The sequence below is a fragment of the Neovison vison genome, chromosome 7 (genome assembly GCF_020171115.1).
Source record: "Neovison vison isolate M4711 chromosome 7, ASM_NN_V1, whole genome shotgun sequence".
Lineage (NCBI taxonomy): Eukaryota > Metazoa > Chordata > Mammalia > Carnivora > Mustelidae > Neogale > Neogale vison.
In genome coordinates, this window is record NC_058097.1 from 157943032 (window position 1) to 157958559 (window position 15528).

Genomic DNA, 15528 nt, shown 5'->3' on the forward strand with positions numbered 1-15528 from the left:
GTATCTTTCCTTGATTATTCTGACACTTTATGTGCTTAAGTATATGATTTTGAAGACTCACTTATGTGGTAAAGTAGAATGGAAATGATAATGAATATGACCTTAAGTTGAACTTACAGGCATTTCAGGGAGATCATATGCTAGGACTAGAAGCAAAACTCCTCTACAAGTGGAAAAATACTTTCATAGCCCACTGTACTGAGTGACTGGGCCTCACCACAAATCCTGGAGCATACAATTATGTTAAAAAGGTTAGACACTTCTAAGGCCACTGGCCCTCACCCTGCTTGAACTGTAATTGGTGCTTAGATAGCATCACAGTGTCAGTACTTGGGGGCACTGTGTGTGTGTGTGTCTGTGTGTCTGCATGCCATAAGGGCACCTGCTGGCGTTAACTGCTTGAGGTCGAAAAACAATCTGCCCCTAAACTGGGGTTAATTATCAGGTCTACTGGAAGTAGAAAAGAAGATATAAGCATTTTTTTTTTTTAATTCTTTAGTCACAGTTTAAGAAACAAGCATGTGAGGATTTTCTTCCATGAAAAAAAAAATCAGACTGACCTGAAAGCTGGGTTGATTAATATGTAGAAAGCCACATTTGGAATCTGACATTAAGAAACATGGGAAAAATACCTATTTAGATCCTCTGCCCATATATATATATTTTTAATCACTAAGTTGTAGGAGTTCTTTATATATTATGGATACTAACCCCTTTACAGATAGATGATTCGCAAGTATCATCTCCCATTCAGTAGATTGCCCTCTCATTTTGATGTTTCCTTCATTGTTCAGAAGCTTTTTGGTTTGATGTAGTCCCATTTGTTTATTTTTGCTTTTGCTTCCTTTGCCTTTGGAATCTTCTAGGAATTTTATAGTTTTGGGTCTTACATTCAAGTCTTTAATCCATTTTGAGTTAATTTTTGTGTATGGTGTAAGATAGTGGTCTAGTCTAGTTTCATTCTTTTGCATGTAGCTGCCCAGTTTTTCCATTTATTAAAGATTGTCCTTTCTCCATTTTATGTTCTTGGCTCCTTTGTTGTAAATTAATTGTCCATATATGTGTGGGTTTACTTCTGGACTCTCAATTCTGTTTTCTGAAATGTCTTCTTACCATAATGAGAGACAAAGACCTGACTGTATTTGCATGACAAAATATGCTGCTTATATTTCCAGTAAAAAAGAAAAATTATACTTTCTCCACTTAGTCCTATCTCCCAAGGACTCAGTTTGTCTACTTCATTGGCATTTTTTCTTCCTTGTCAATGAGACACCTAGATTCTTCTGCTATAAAATACCACAGCAGTTTCCAAAAGAGCACAATCCACATGCTTCCTTCCCCTTCTGTTAAGTACTGTTTTATCGTTTCAGTATTTTTATTTTTTGAGTTTTAATTTTAATTTTAATTTTATTTTTTTGAAGATTTTATTTGTTTTTGCATGCACATGCATGAGAGAGAGAGAGAGAGAAAGAAAACAAGTGAGTATGCATGCACAGAAGCAAAGGTAGTGAGGGTTGTAGGGGAGGGACAGAGGGAGAGGGAGAAGTAGATTCCACTGTGAGCAGGGAGTGCAATGCGGGGCTCAACCCCGGGACCCTGGGATCATGACCTGAGCTGAAGGCAGATGCTTAACAACTGAGTCACCCAGGTGCCCCATCTTCCTATGTTTCCTTTTAGAAATCGTATAATGTTAGGTCTTATATTTAGGTCTGTGATCCCTTTGGAATTAACTTTTGTATTGGTGCTATATCTGGACTGAAGTTGGTTTTTTATTTGTTTGTTTTTGCATCTGGAAATCCAACTGTCTTTCAACTATTTGTAGAAAAGACTACCCTTTCTCTATTGATTGCTTTTTCACCTTCATTGAAAATCAGTTTTCCACATATTACATATAGTGTGGGACTATTTCTGGACTCTATTCTTTTGCACTGACCTATCTTTACACCAATTATCACACAATCTTGATTACTGTAGCTTTATAATAAAATCAGATAGTGCTAGTCTTCCAATTTTTGTTCTTTTTCAAAGCTTTTTTTTAAAATTTTTAAAAAGATTTTAAAATTTTATTTGACAGACAGAGATCACAAGTAGGCAGAGAGGCAGGCAGAGAGACTGGGGGAAGGAGACTCCCCACCAAGCAAAGAGCCCGATGCAGGGCTCGATCCCAGGACCCTGAGATCATGACCTGAGTCAAAGGCAGAGGCTTAACCCACTGAGCCACCCAGGTGCCCCTCAAAGCTGTTTTGGCTATTCTAGATACTTTGCATTTCCATATGGATTTTAGAATGAGCTTGCCAATTTCTACAAAATAGCCCCTGGGAGTTTGATTGTGATTGCTCTGAATCTTTCCATCTATCTGGGGAGACTGACATTTCAACAATATTGAATCCTCTGACCCATAAACAAGAGGTATTTCTTGATTTATTTAGGGCTTTACTTTCAGTAATGTTTTGTAGTTTTCAGTGTCTAGGCTTTTAACATATTTTGTTAGATTAGATTTCTTTCATGTTTCTTGATACTGTTGTAAAGATAATAATTTTTACATTTCAATTTTCCAATAATTCATTGCTAGTATGTAGAAATACTAGTGATTTTTGAATACTGATCAGGTATCCTATAGCTTTGCTAAATCCACTTATTCTAGTAGTTTTTTATAGATTCCACAGACAACCATGTTGTGTGTGAATAAAGATAATTTCACTTCTTTTCTAATGTGGATGTCTTTATTATCATTATTTTCTTGTCTTATTGCATGGCTAGGACCTTAATTTAGTACAATGTTGAATAGAGGGGTGAAGTAGACATCCACATCTTGTTCCTGATCTTAGAGGAAAAGCATTTAGTCTTTCACTGTTAAAATAGATGATGTTAGGTGTAGGTTCTTAAGAAATAGATACTATTTAGAGTTTGAGGAAATTTAAATATACAGATTTAAAAGACAAAGCTATGTGAGGTTATTTTAGTTTTGTTTTCCATTATGGAGTGAAACCTGCCACTTTTACTTATTTATAAGAAAAGGCTCTAAAATGGAATTTGGAGAAACATGAATTTATAGTGTCTTTATTTTTTGCCCATGTGTCACTAAGTACTTTACAAAATTTAAAGGCCCATAAAATAAGCTATGACTCAAATCCCAGGAAAGATCAACATTTTGGGAATAAAATATAGTAAGTTAACATTGGATTTTGCTTTCAAGAACTAGAAACGTTAAGCTACAAAAGACCCTATATAGAATGGTATCAACATTGGAAAAACTGTGCATGTGACAGACACAGCCTAGAAAACAGGTAACTAATGTTAGTTTTTATTATTTCAAGATAAAGATTTAACAAACATTAACTGTGCCGATCGCTTTACATAAAATTTGTGATCCTTCTGATAGCTATCTATCCACGTATCTATCTAGAAACCAAAGCAAAGAGAGGTTATATAATTTATTAAAGATCAAAAATTAGTAAGTAAGACTGATATGTAGACACAAATTTATTTTATGGGCTCAAAAACTTAAATGTAAAATTGCTTTGATATTAAACATGTTGGGTTATGTCAATTTCTGCCAGTTTTCAAGTGAATGGGAAGCAGGCAGACACAGAAACTTTGAATATACCATTAATCCATTAACTGCAGTTATTTTGCTAGTATTAATGGATAAATTTTGGAGTAACCAAACCGTGTGAGGGCAGCTTAGCTTCTCACACATATGCTCACAAGGAAAGTTCCTATCTTCAAGAGATGAATAGTTTTTCTTTTTGGAATAGGACCTGGCACAGTGCTGGCATGTGGTAACCATGAGGAGGACTGTATCACACAGCCAGACCAGAGAGAGTAAATTTACAACTTCAATAAGCTTCAAAGCAAAGTTATAACTGTTACTTGTTTTTCTCAAGGTAGGAAATAATGAAAAAGTTCTAAGAAACACTCAAAGATTTACTCTAAGTTGACATAGAGGAGATGCTTTCTTATACTTCATGTTTTCGTTCATATTATACATGTCTGGTCCCCTGGTATTATACTTTAAAAATAAATTTTAGGTAAAAATTTCATTTTGTATTTTGGATGTATTTCTTTTTGAATTTGGTTCAACTATTTTAAGAAAAGGAAGCATCCTGTAATGATATCATTTGAACTATGCCAATTTCTTTTAGAAGCAACAAAAAATTTGCCAGATGTTGTTATTATGAAACAGTGATCTAGCATTTATAATTCATCTGACACCTGGACATACTGGCATAAACAATGGCTTTTTATATGATGAGGCAGTTCTAATTTAAGATCAGTGCTTCATCTGTTTTCTTTGTAACTCTATTAGTACTAATGGACAAGTCTAGGCAAATTTCCATAGACTGCCTTTTGGCATGCAGCATGTTAGAAATGGTTAATAAGCAGTGAACACATTCCACCTGGGAGTTTCGTTTGCTGCTGCGTAATTTCACATTTTTTTTTTTTAAATGTTGTTGGACCTGGCTCTGTTTTGTGTCCCTGAGAGACTGAGGACAGCAGTAATTCAAATTGTCTGGCAAAAGTTGGAGACATGTAAAGCACTAGTATTCACTTGAAAGGTATTCAAAGAAGGCGTTTTCTAATGCCTAAAACTAGTAAGTAGGAGATGATGAAATACTACCTTATAATTAAGTCAGCAAGAGTCAGAAGCACTATTTGTTAACTACAGTCTTCTATAGTCCTCTGTTTTTGAATGAATAAACAATCCCTATTCAGCACAAAGTAATTTGCTTCACCAAAGCTGATACCTATCATAGCCAAGCATCCTTTAAATACTGCAATTAAGGTCATATGCTTGCTTTGCCATGACTTGCCTCCACTCAGGTTTTATGTGTGAGGGTACTAAGGCAAAAGAGGGTTCAGGCAAATTTTTAAAAATTCATACTTTAGAGGGCACGGCTTGCATGGAGCACTGGGTGTGGTGAAAAAATAATAAATACTGTTTTTCTGAAAATAAATAAATTGGAAAAAAATAAAAATTCATACTTTAATTTAAAAAATTTTAATGTAAGGGCACCTGGTGACTCAGTAAGTTAGGTGTCCAACTCCTGATTTCAGCTCAGGTCATGATCTCAGGGTTGTGAGATCGAGCCCTGTGGCAGGCTCCATGCTCAGTGGGGAGTCTGCTTTCTCTCTCTCCCCACCTCTGCCTCTCACCCAGGCTCGCGGGCTCTCTCGATCTCTCTCCAAAATAAATAAATAAGTCTTTAAAAAATTCTCTAAAAATTTTTAATGTGGTACAACCAGATTTAAATACACACTAAAGGGGTCTTTAGGCCCTGAACAATATTATTTTCTACAGTTTGTCAAGCATTCATCTACAAACCACTGAGCTGTCACTAAAGCTCAATTTATATAGAACTTTTGAATTTTAACTCATTATTTAAATAAGAAGTTACTAGAAATTAAACATACATCCTAAGATGTTTTAGATAACATTATATGGTTTGAGCATCTATTGTAATGTATTCTAAAGACAACAGGAAAATAATTTATACTTCACTTTTGTTTATATTAAGTTACTTTGTTTATACCACTTAAGGGGTACTCACGAAATACAGGGTACTTTCCAGTTCTAGACTACTCACACTCCTACCTACCCCCAACAGTAAAATACAAGTATTCACTATCCAGTAATTATTATTATACTTGGGGTAGAATGATGTTCTCATTTTCAAGAACAATATGTCTTCTATGATAACCTCCCATCTCTTACTGATGGTGAGTGGATTCTTTTCCCGACTCTCATGTTAAGGCATGCAGAACTCTGCAAGTTGAACGTGGATATTTAACATATCTATCTATCTATTTATTTATTACTTTTAAAGATTTTATTTATTTATTTGACAGGGAGATACAGGGAGAGAGGAAACACAAACAGGGGGACAGGGCAGAGGGAGAGGAAGAAGCAGGGAACCTGATGCAGGCTTGATCCCAGGACCTGGGATCATGACCTGAGCTGAAGGAAGACGCTTAATGACTGAACCACCCAGGAGCCCCATTTAACATATTTAATAGTGCATTTAACTTAAGCCAAATTAGGCCATATATACTTAGCCCCCTGCAACTCTCCCTTAATTAAAGGAAAGGAATTTCTGTAAGACAAAAAAACCTAAAAGGAGGTGGGGAGAATGGGAAGGGAGAAAGTAGCATGTCGAGAAAGTTCAGTACATTTATGAACAATGGAAAATAGGAGGAAGAATAGCAATAAATGATAGAAGATGAGAAGCTACAGGATGCTTATAGGATGAAAATGATTTGAGAAGGTAACAGCTTGCCCTGTAAACCCAGAAAGGCTCAGGACTCAGAGGCCCAAGAGCAGAGAAACATATATAGGGGAGAAATGGGAGCGAAAAATGCGGACTAGGTATAGGTCTATAGAAGAAGTGGTGAGATCTCTAGGGTACTTTCCTACTCCATGTAGTAATGTAACTGCCTCCTTGAAAGCAAGGGATTAGAAGTCTGTCCTCTGGAAAAACCAAACTTGATTGAGCTCTGGACTTGGGAACAGCATGTACAGCTGGGTTAGTGATGAGGCTTGAAACTGAAAATAGCACAGATAAAGAACAAATCCACACACTTAGGAGGGATCTCCCTGGACCCATTTCCTGCACTGTTTCTAAAGAGCAGACAGCCAGGCTTGTAAGTATTCTCTGGGCACCAGACTGACACATTTTTTCTGGAGAAACTAGATAGCTGCTCTTTTCTTTTTCTGTAACTCTAGTTAACTGAAATGTTGGACTTAATAATTAAAGTTTTATTTTTCAGATTCATTGATATCCAATTTACAAATAATAAAATTTCCCTACTTACAGCATACAGGCTGATTGATTAGCTTTGGTCATTTGTGTCATCACCACCACAATTAGGACTGATTAGTTACCTCATCTTAAAAAGTTTGGTCATGCCCCTTCATGGTACCTAACCACTGGTCCCAAGCGACTATTGATCTGTTTTCTGTCACTACAGTTTTGCCTTTTGTAGAATTTTCTATAAATGAAATCATATACTGTGTAGTTGTTTTTAACATGCCTCCCCATACCTCTGCCAGTAATAAAGAGAAATAACTGACATACATCACTGTGTAAGTTTAACGCAGACAGCCTAGGTAATAAGCAAGACAGTAAGAAGTGCTTTCATGAAGAACTCCTACGCTTTCACCCATCTAGACATGAGAAAAAGATGCTTGTTCCTCTCCTTTGGTCTCAGTTAAATTTTCTGTTTCAGAGACAATGGACTCCAAATGTCTCCCTCATCTATCTGCCAAAAGGAGTATGAAATAAAAAGGCTTATATTCAAATAGTAAACAAATACACCCTTTGATGCAAAGACTTAAAATGTAAGCTCAACCTTGTGACCAGCTTCTCCAGATGCTGTTCAGACAGAATTAAGTGAAATTACTCAATAGATTTTTTATTTAAGAAGCTCACTAGAATAATCAAAAACAATCACCAGAGTGTGTGAATGTGGGGATGGGGTGGGAGGGGACGGAAAGTCACTGCTAATGGGTATAGAGTTTCTCTTTGGAGCGGTAACATGTTCTAAAATTGATTATGGCAATTATACAACTCTGTGAATATACTAAAAACTACTGAAATGTATATACTTTAAATAAATGAAAAATTATGTAGTGAATTAATAAAGCTGATCAAATAATTAATAGACTAAAAAAGTGAAACAAAATAAACCCATACACCAAGCTGGCCTCTTTAGAAGACCCAGTTTCAGTTCTGGTTCCTGAAAACATTTCCACCTCTCATGCCAATATACCTGAGGCCAATCTATTTCAAAGAGGCTCACTGTTCTGACAAATATGCTTGACATGCCAGAACCCATTCATTGTTGTGGTGCAGATGAAACAAAGCTGGAAATGTCAACCTAGCTTTTCTTAGGCCAATTTAGCAAACCCAGTGCCCTGCAATTCTCAAGCCCAATTCTGATTCAGGCCGCATTAGGAAGTTTTTACCTGATGTGCCCGAGAGGAGGGTCGGAGGGAGCCTAGAGCATTCGCATCTCCCCCAACCTCTGCTCGCGCTGGATCTGAGTGGATTATATACCTGGGTTTCTGTCTGGTCTCTTGATTAGCCCTGATTAAGTCACTCAGTAGAACCAAGCCAGTGTTCTCAACCTCACAGGCTTGCTTGATTGGGCCCTGATTCTTTCTCAAGGGTTAGGCTCTACTTTCTATATTCCTAGGCACAAGATAAGGTCCTCCCACACTGGGAAGACCACCTGCTGGATTCCAGGCCCTGCCACTACCTAGAGATTCCAGCTGTTCTACCATAGAGCAATCCTTCCTGGACAACAAACCCAAGCGTGCTCCTCTTCTTGGGAGATGACAATTTAGAGTGCTGGCCACTTCACATGGGGGCAGCCCAAAAGACAACTCGGCTATCCGAGTTTCAGAAACCAACAAGTTCTTTTCCTTCTCTATTCCCAGGAATCCACTGCTAAGATTTCAACAAGTCTTATGGCTGAGTCCATCAGAGTCATGACATGAAGATACCCAGCACAGCACTGCAATGCGCGATAAATGCTAGTTCTTCTCTTTCCTTCGTATCAAGATCAATTTAAGTTTGCTCTACTTACCTGGTGTACGCAGTCTAAGAACTGCAGGAAGACTGGAGTAAAACCACTACCCTGACAGTTGAGGGTCAAGCTGCTCCGCTGACTGAATTTATGACCAAAAGAAAGCCATTCTTTTTCGACCAACATCCGGAAGCCTTCAAGTGTCCTATAAAAGGGATCACTGAGTAACTGAACCAGGGATGTCACCTAGGGCACAAGCAGGATGGATATTTCATTACTTTCAGTCCTGAAAAAATTTTGTTACTAAGACAGATAAAGTCACCTGAACAGCAGATTTGTTCACTAATCACCTCAGGAGAAGCAATCAAATTAATTCTACTAACTTTCCAGTAAAATTGAAAACTCAAATTCATTTTGGCTACATGTTTTCTTTCAGAGAATTATGATTTTAATCTTTATCTGAACAGTTTGCTGACTGTAGCCCTCTCTTAGAGGTCAATTAATAAGGCTAGAGGATCAGTTCAAACCTATTATCTACTTTCTGGCAGGTATAGATTAACGTCTTACCTAGTTTATCTTTATACTTTTTTTTTCCCACTCTGGAGTGGTTAAAGGAGGAGCTTATTGAAAGCCAGGGAAAGGATTGACAAAACCCAGGAAGGATGACCCATGTCCTATCCTCTGATCAAGGGCTCCATTTGTGTGCTTACACGGTGTGTCTGTCATGTGGGCACCTGCGGTCCTGGGCCACAGCTCCAGGCTGTGTAGCACCTAGAAGCTCAGGGCACAGAGCTTTCTGATGGACACTAAGTGGTTTTTAACACAGGCTTTCTCTATCTATAAACACATTAGTCATTATACAAAAGATTCATCTGCAGAATTTAAAAACAACTGAATTTAAATATAAATCTAAAACTAAGTATATAAAACTATGTTTTAATAGTTTACTTGTGCAGTGATGTCCCAGCCTTCCTCCAAACAGACCAAAACTGAGGAACCATTCTCAAGTACTTCTGATACAACCACAGCGAGCTGCATTATCCTGTGAAGCTAAGAGATAAGAAAGGAGGACACAATTAGACCAGTCACTTTCTGAGCACCACAAACAGACCCATTATCAACCTTAGATAATGAAACAAGTCAGAATAATGTACATGGACAAAAGAACCACGTTAAGTTTTAAATGCTTAAACAATCTGAGGGGTTTGAAGTGGCGGGGGAGGTTGGGGTACCAGGTGGTGAGTATTATAGAGGGCACGGCTTGCATGGAGCACTGGGTGTGGTGAAAAAATAATGAATAATGTTTTTCTGAAAATAAATAAATTGGAAAAAAAACACATTAAAAAATATACTTATATATTTACCTCTGTGGGGAAAAAAAATGCTTAAAGTTCTTTGTCAAAATCAAGATGAAACAATGACTTTAAAAGTAGACATGATTTAAAACAATGTGTTCAAATGATAGACAATGAAATAAACTGACCGTACATGATCCCCCCCAGGAGAAGAGCTAGAGAATTCCATACAATGGAAAAGAGTCTAAGTGACTCTACCAACAGTTATTGGACTTAAAATGTGTTTTCCTATGATGTAGTCAGTTCTAGTTCAGATACTCTTATTTTCCTGTAATTAGACAGAAGGACGGTTGCATAAGTCTGTGAATATACTACAAAGCACTGAACTGTATACCTTAAAGGGCTAAATTTTATGACAAATGAATTTTATTTATTTAAGATTTTATTTTTTTATTTGACAGAAGGAGACACAGCGAGAGAGGGAACACAAGTAGGGGGAATGGGAAAGAGAGAAGCAGGCTTCCCGCTGAGCAGAGAGCCCAATGGGGGGCTTGATCCCAGGACCCTGGGATCATGACCTGAGCTGAAGGCAGCCACTTCATGATTGAGCCACCCAGGCTCCCTGAGTTTTATTTTTTTAAAAGGATACTCTTGGGGCGCCTGGGTGGCTCAGTGGGTTAAAGCCTCTGCCTTCAGTTCAGGTCATGATCCCCGGGTCCTGGGATCGAGCCCTGCGTTGGGCTCTCTGCTCAGCGGGGAGCCTGCTTCCTCCTCTGTCTCTGCCTGCCTCTCTGCCTACTTGGGATCTCTGTCTGTCAAATAAATAAATAAAATCTTTAAAAAAAAAAAAAAAGGATACTCTTGGGGCGCCTGAGTGGCCCAATTATTAAGGGTCCGGCTTCCGCTCAGGTTGTGATCCTGGGCTTCTGGGATTAAGCCCTGCATCAGGCTCTGCAGGAAGCCTGCTTCTTCCTCTCTCACTCCCCCTGCTTGTGTTCCTTCTCTCGCTGTGTCTCTCTCTGTCTAAAAAATAAATAAAACCTTTAATAAAATTAAAAAAAATATAAAAGACACTTATTTGTACTGTGTAGTCAATGGGAAGAAAACTTGTATTTGTGCTTAGCTTTTTAAGGCGTCGACAGATTCAAGTCCCTAATGTACAACTAGGTTGTGAGCAAAGCATATAGATTCAAAACCGATTGTGTATTATAGTTTAAGACTATATTTTAAGTATCATTTGATATAATTTGTAGAATAAATCCAATTGTCAACTAATATAAAACAAAATACCTCCCCCCACATCCCATATTTTAAACAGAGTTGGGCTACTTTAAACCCAGGAACAAGGCACATGTGCTCTCCAGCATTGGGAAGCTCCTCACTCACTGTTCCTATAACATAGCTATTGCCTTGGGCTTACCATTTGCCCTGAGTTAACTTTGTAAATGCCAATATCCTGAGCAGGGCGATATTTTCTGCTATTTTTTGTCACCAACTTCTGGTATGGATTCACTTTGGAGTAAGAAGCAGAACAGAGGGGTGCCTGGGTGGCTCAGTGGGTTAAAGCCTCTGCCTTCGGCTCTAGTCATGATCCCAGGGTCCTGGGATTGAGCCCGTATCCGGCTCTCTGCTCAGCAGGGAGCCCGCTTCCTCCTCTCTCTCTGCCTGCCTCTCTGCCTACTTATGATCTCTCTCTGTCAAATAAATAAATAAAAATCTTAAAAAAAAAAAAAGAAGAAGAAGCAGGACAGAGAATGTACCAGAAAGAGACAGGTTGGGTGGTGGGAACAGTTTGGGGCCAGGGCTCATAGCTGAGGGACAGAATAGAGTTTTGATCAGCTCTTCCATGGGCATTCAAAAGTATCTTAAACTGTCATAATAGGCATTAACACATCCTGATCTAGATTTATAGCTAACTGTTTATGTGGTTGGATTTTTTTTTTCCTCAATAGTTAGAGTATCTCGAAAACAGTCACTGCCCTGGGTACTCCCATTATTTGCTGACTTATGGAAAACAACTCTTTTTCCTCCTTAAGAGAGGTAGGAAGCTTGAGGGCGATAGGAACAGGGGATTAGAGGGACTGAGAAGTCCTACAGGGGGCAAAGGAATAATGGGCATAGCATTAGTGGCCTAAAGACAAGGCTGAAGGGTATACCGCAGAGATGCTCTTAGCCAAATGTCTGCATCAGTGTCTAAAACATGCATGTCATAAATACCTCTCTTCTGTGGTTTGGAAGAAAGGAGGGTTATGTTGCTGGCATACCTATTTCTCCTTAATTTCTCAATAAGAGTTTAATTAAAAACATCCCAAGCTTGACTGAGCTGAAGAAAGGATATGCAGTTTTTCCTAAACCCTAGGGAGGCTTTAGGGCTTCCAATATGACCTTGGTGGCTGCTCTGAGGGAGACTCTAAAATCTAGACACATGGAAATGGCAGACACACACGGGACATGAGAAAGTAAAAGGAAAAGGTTCTTGGAGTCATCTAGAAATCACATTCTGTCCTGGATCCTTACTCTGCTGACAACAGAGGATTCCTATAAATATTTGTTGATTAAATTTATTACATACAAAAAATTTCCATCTAACAATAAAGACCTCCTCTTTAGCGTCCTATGAAGACCAAGTTTCCAATGATAGAGAGAAGAGAGCCCTGGGATGAAGAATTCTAGACCCGTCTTCCAGATCACATGGTTTCCTGGAACTGAAAAGCCTTTATGGAGGGCATACAGTAAGGCCCTCCATAGTAGGGGTCAGATAGTAGGGGAACACAATATCTTTTCCCCTCAAATTCAATTCTGTATATACAATTGGACTTCTCTTTCCTTGAGTTATAAGATAAGCTGTTCCAGACATTACCTGTGGGAACCACTCAGAGTCTCCCAGGGCTTTCAGGAAGGTCACTTCTGAGTCGGTAGGGATGGTGCTTGGGACACAAGCCCTCATCAGTTTTTTAAAACTGGCTTTAACTTGTCGGATGTCATGAAATTCAACAGGAACAAACTCACAATTTAAAGCAAATTCTAACTTGAAGTTCTGTGGGTAAAGATGCAGAGAATTAGGCAGATGAAGTGCTATATGTAAAAGAACAGTTTTTAACGGGGCAATACTTAATAATGTATAGTCAGTTGAGGCCAAGTAGCTACAGAGGTTGTAGAGGTGAAGAAAGTCAGTTTTGTGTGGCTAATGTGTCAGTATTACTGGAAAGAGCCATTCGGTAAGGTCTTGTGGTTTGACTTGGCTTGCTGTCATTCTGAGAATTTGGAGAGACTACTGGTAGGCTGGAACCTGATGAAATTTATAACACCATATATAAGCCAATTATAAGGCCATGAACCTGGAAGTCTAAAGAGGAACCAATACCCGTGGACAGCATGATTAATCCAAAACTGTCAACTAAATCTCCCCAAGATATATACTGTAATAAAAAGGTAATATGCTGTTGAGTTCCAGAACTCTACAAATTAAAGTTTGTAGACATACACATATTTGTCTCTTATTACGCAAGTAAAACAAAGTCATTGTAAAATGAAAAAGAAAGTAGAGATAAACATTGAGAAGGAAATAAAAATCACTACCTCACTGCCATAAGACTATTGACATTGTAGTTACTCTTTTAAAGTTAATAATACAAAATTTTACATAGAGTAAAATCTGAAAGATTTTGTAATTTCTAGCTTGGGACAATATTTTTTCCACTCAATATGACACATGTATCAATCTATTTATTTGAATATTTTTATTATTTATAACTTTAATCCATATGAAATTTATTCCACATGAGGTTGTATCTACTATTTAAAAATGCTAAACTGATGGCCCTTTGATCTACTTTGTTTTGATAATCTAGTTCTGCTTCTGAAGATTTAAAAGTTCTCAACTTTTTAATGCCTAAGAATGAATTAGTTTTCTCACATTCTCTGTGCTTTCTTCACATTCTGCCAAAATTACTCTACTGGATTATTTGCTTTTATGAGTAAAACTGCTTTCTGGAGACTGGGTGTATAACAGAGTGAATGTAGATACCACTATTGAACTGTGCACATTAATATGGTAAATTTATGTTATTTGTATTTTATCACATTAAAAAAACTGTTGCCAAGGACTTATGCATAGGGTCTGTTTAATGTTTTATACTGGTTATTTTAGAGTATTTTTAAAAAGGTATATTAAAGTTTTAAACTAAAAAGCAAAAACTTCTAATTCTTTTTTTTAAAAATAGCATTTCTAATATGTATTAAGGAAAAGAAGTTTTAAGAAAAAAAGTTCCTTTGTCTTAATAATTCCTCCTTTAAAAAGGAAGCTACCCTAAAGAAATAATCTAAAACGTAGAAATAAAACCCAACTGAATCGTATCTGAATAAAAAAATAAAAAACTATATGCTTGTAAATGTGACTGCAATTTCATATATAGAAGATAAACGTAAAAATCCAACAATATGGGGTGCCGTGTAGTGATTAAACTAATTATGAAGACTATTATACAACATGGAAACATGTTCTTGAGATAAGAACTTAGAAATATACATGAGTTCTTATCTGTTAGTCTTTTTAAAAATTTATAATAGATAAAAGATAGTTTACTTTCCAGGAAAACCAGGTTCCTTTCTATTTCTCAACTGTACATGAACTAGGTATGCTTATCTTATGGACCAGGAATTATCAATCACAGTGTTGACATAAACTACATTATGAGGAATTTGTTTCTAAGTATAAGGTATTAGAGTATGTAAACTGAAAAAGGTAAATAAGGGCAATTCAGGATTAATTAGAAAAGGCCTTTCTCTACTTGCTTTCCCATATGTCTCCTTTGTGGAGAGAGGAAAGTGTTGGGCTGCAGCTAGACAGAATGGGGCACACATCAGACAGTGTATCTGTACACTGTACAGATACAACTGAGTAAATAAAAAAGGAAAGCTTGAATGGAATATATAGGAGTCCTAATAATTACTGTGCTAAGACGGTAAAATTATGTTTTTAAAATATAATACTTTATGGATAAAAGGAAGAAAAAGCAAGAAGGAAGAAGAGAGATGGGGGAAAGGGAGGGAGGGAGGAAGGAACAAAAAGGAGGAAGAGTCGCAAGGAGTCAGTCCTTCTTACTCAGATATGCACGAGCACACAGCTCATCTGAGGACTGAGTGCAAAGGCAAGGGCAGAGGAGAGAATTTAGGAGAGAAAGCTTGGAGAGTGATTTAGATCATGAATAAGTGGAGTGCTGAAGTGTGGAAAGTCTGTGCTCTGGGAAAGACACTGGTGCCAAAGAGGCTGGCCAGGCAATCCTGGGTTACTGCTGGAAAGTGTTCCAACTATTTTCTGGTTATAAAGTTTCCTGCTGTATCAGAAGACACGTGTGTACACTTAAAAATTGAGCATTACCCAGCAGTTTCATGCCCTCTCCCCTAAAGGTTGTGACTAAGTGATTGCAGCAGGCCTGGCATTGGGAGGAGAGCAAGCAAAGCCAGCTTGCCGGAGAAGAGATGACTCAGTCCCTGGCATCTTGAGAAGCAAGCGTGTGGGATCCTGCTCAGAGCCCCAGCTCCACAGTTCAACTGAAGGTCTGTCTAGATTGCCCAGTGCTGACTGAAGCACCGGGCTAAAAACCATGAGGGGATTTCTGAATTAACAAATACTCTTATTTCCCACAAACCTATCAGTGGTAGTGAAATTATTTTGTAATGTAGGCATTGCTAAAACAAACCC

At 37.8% G+C, this 15528-nt stretch overlaps 1 protein-coding gene across 4 annotated transcripts in view; it reads right to left on the reverse strand.

Annotated features, from left to right (window-relative positions):
* SBF2 (SET binding factor 2) overlaps positions 1-15528 on the reverse strand; it is a 484493-nt gene that overhangs the window by 15982 nt on the left and 452983 nt on the right. For all 4 annotated transcript variants that reach the window (XM_044258810.1, XM_044258813.1, XM_044258812.1 and 1 more), the window contains 3 exons: positions 12685-12861; positions 9478-9579; positions 8590-8775 (listed from right to left, as the gene is read on the reverse strand). In XM_044258810.1, the coding sequence (XP_044114745.1) occupies positions 8590-8775; positions 9478-9579; positions 12685-12861 (465 nt within the window). The remainder of the gene's footprint in view (positions 1-8589; positions 8776-9477; positions 9580-12684; positions 12862-15528) is intronic.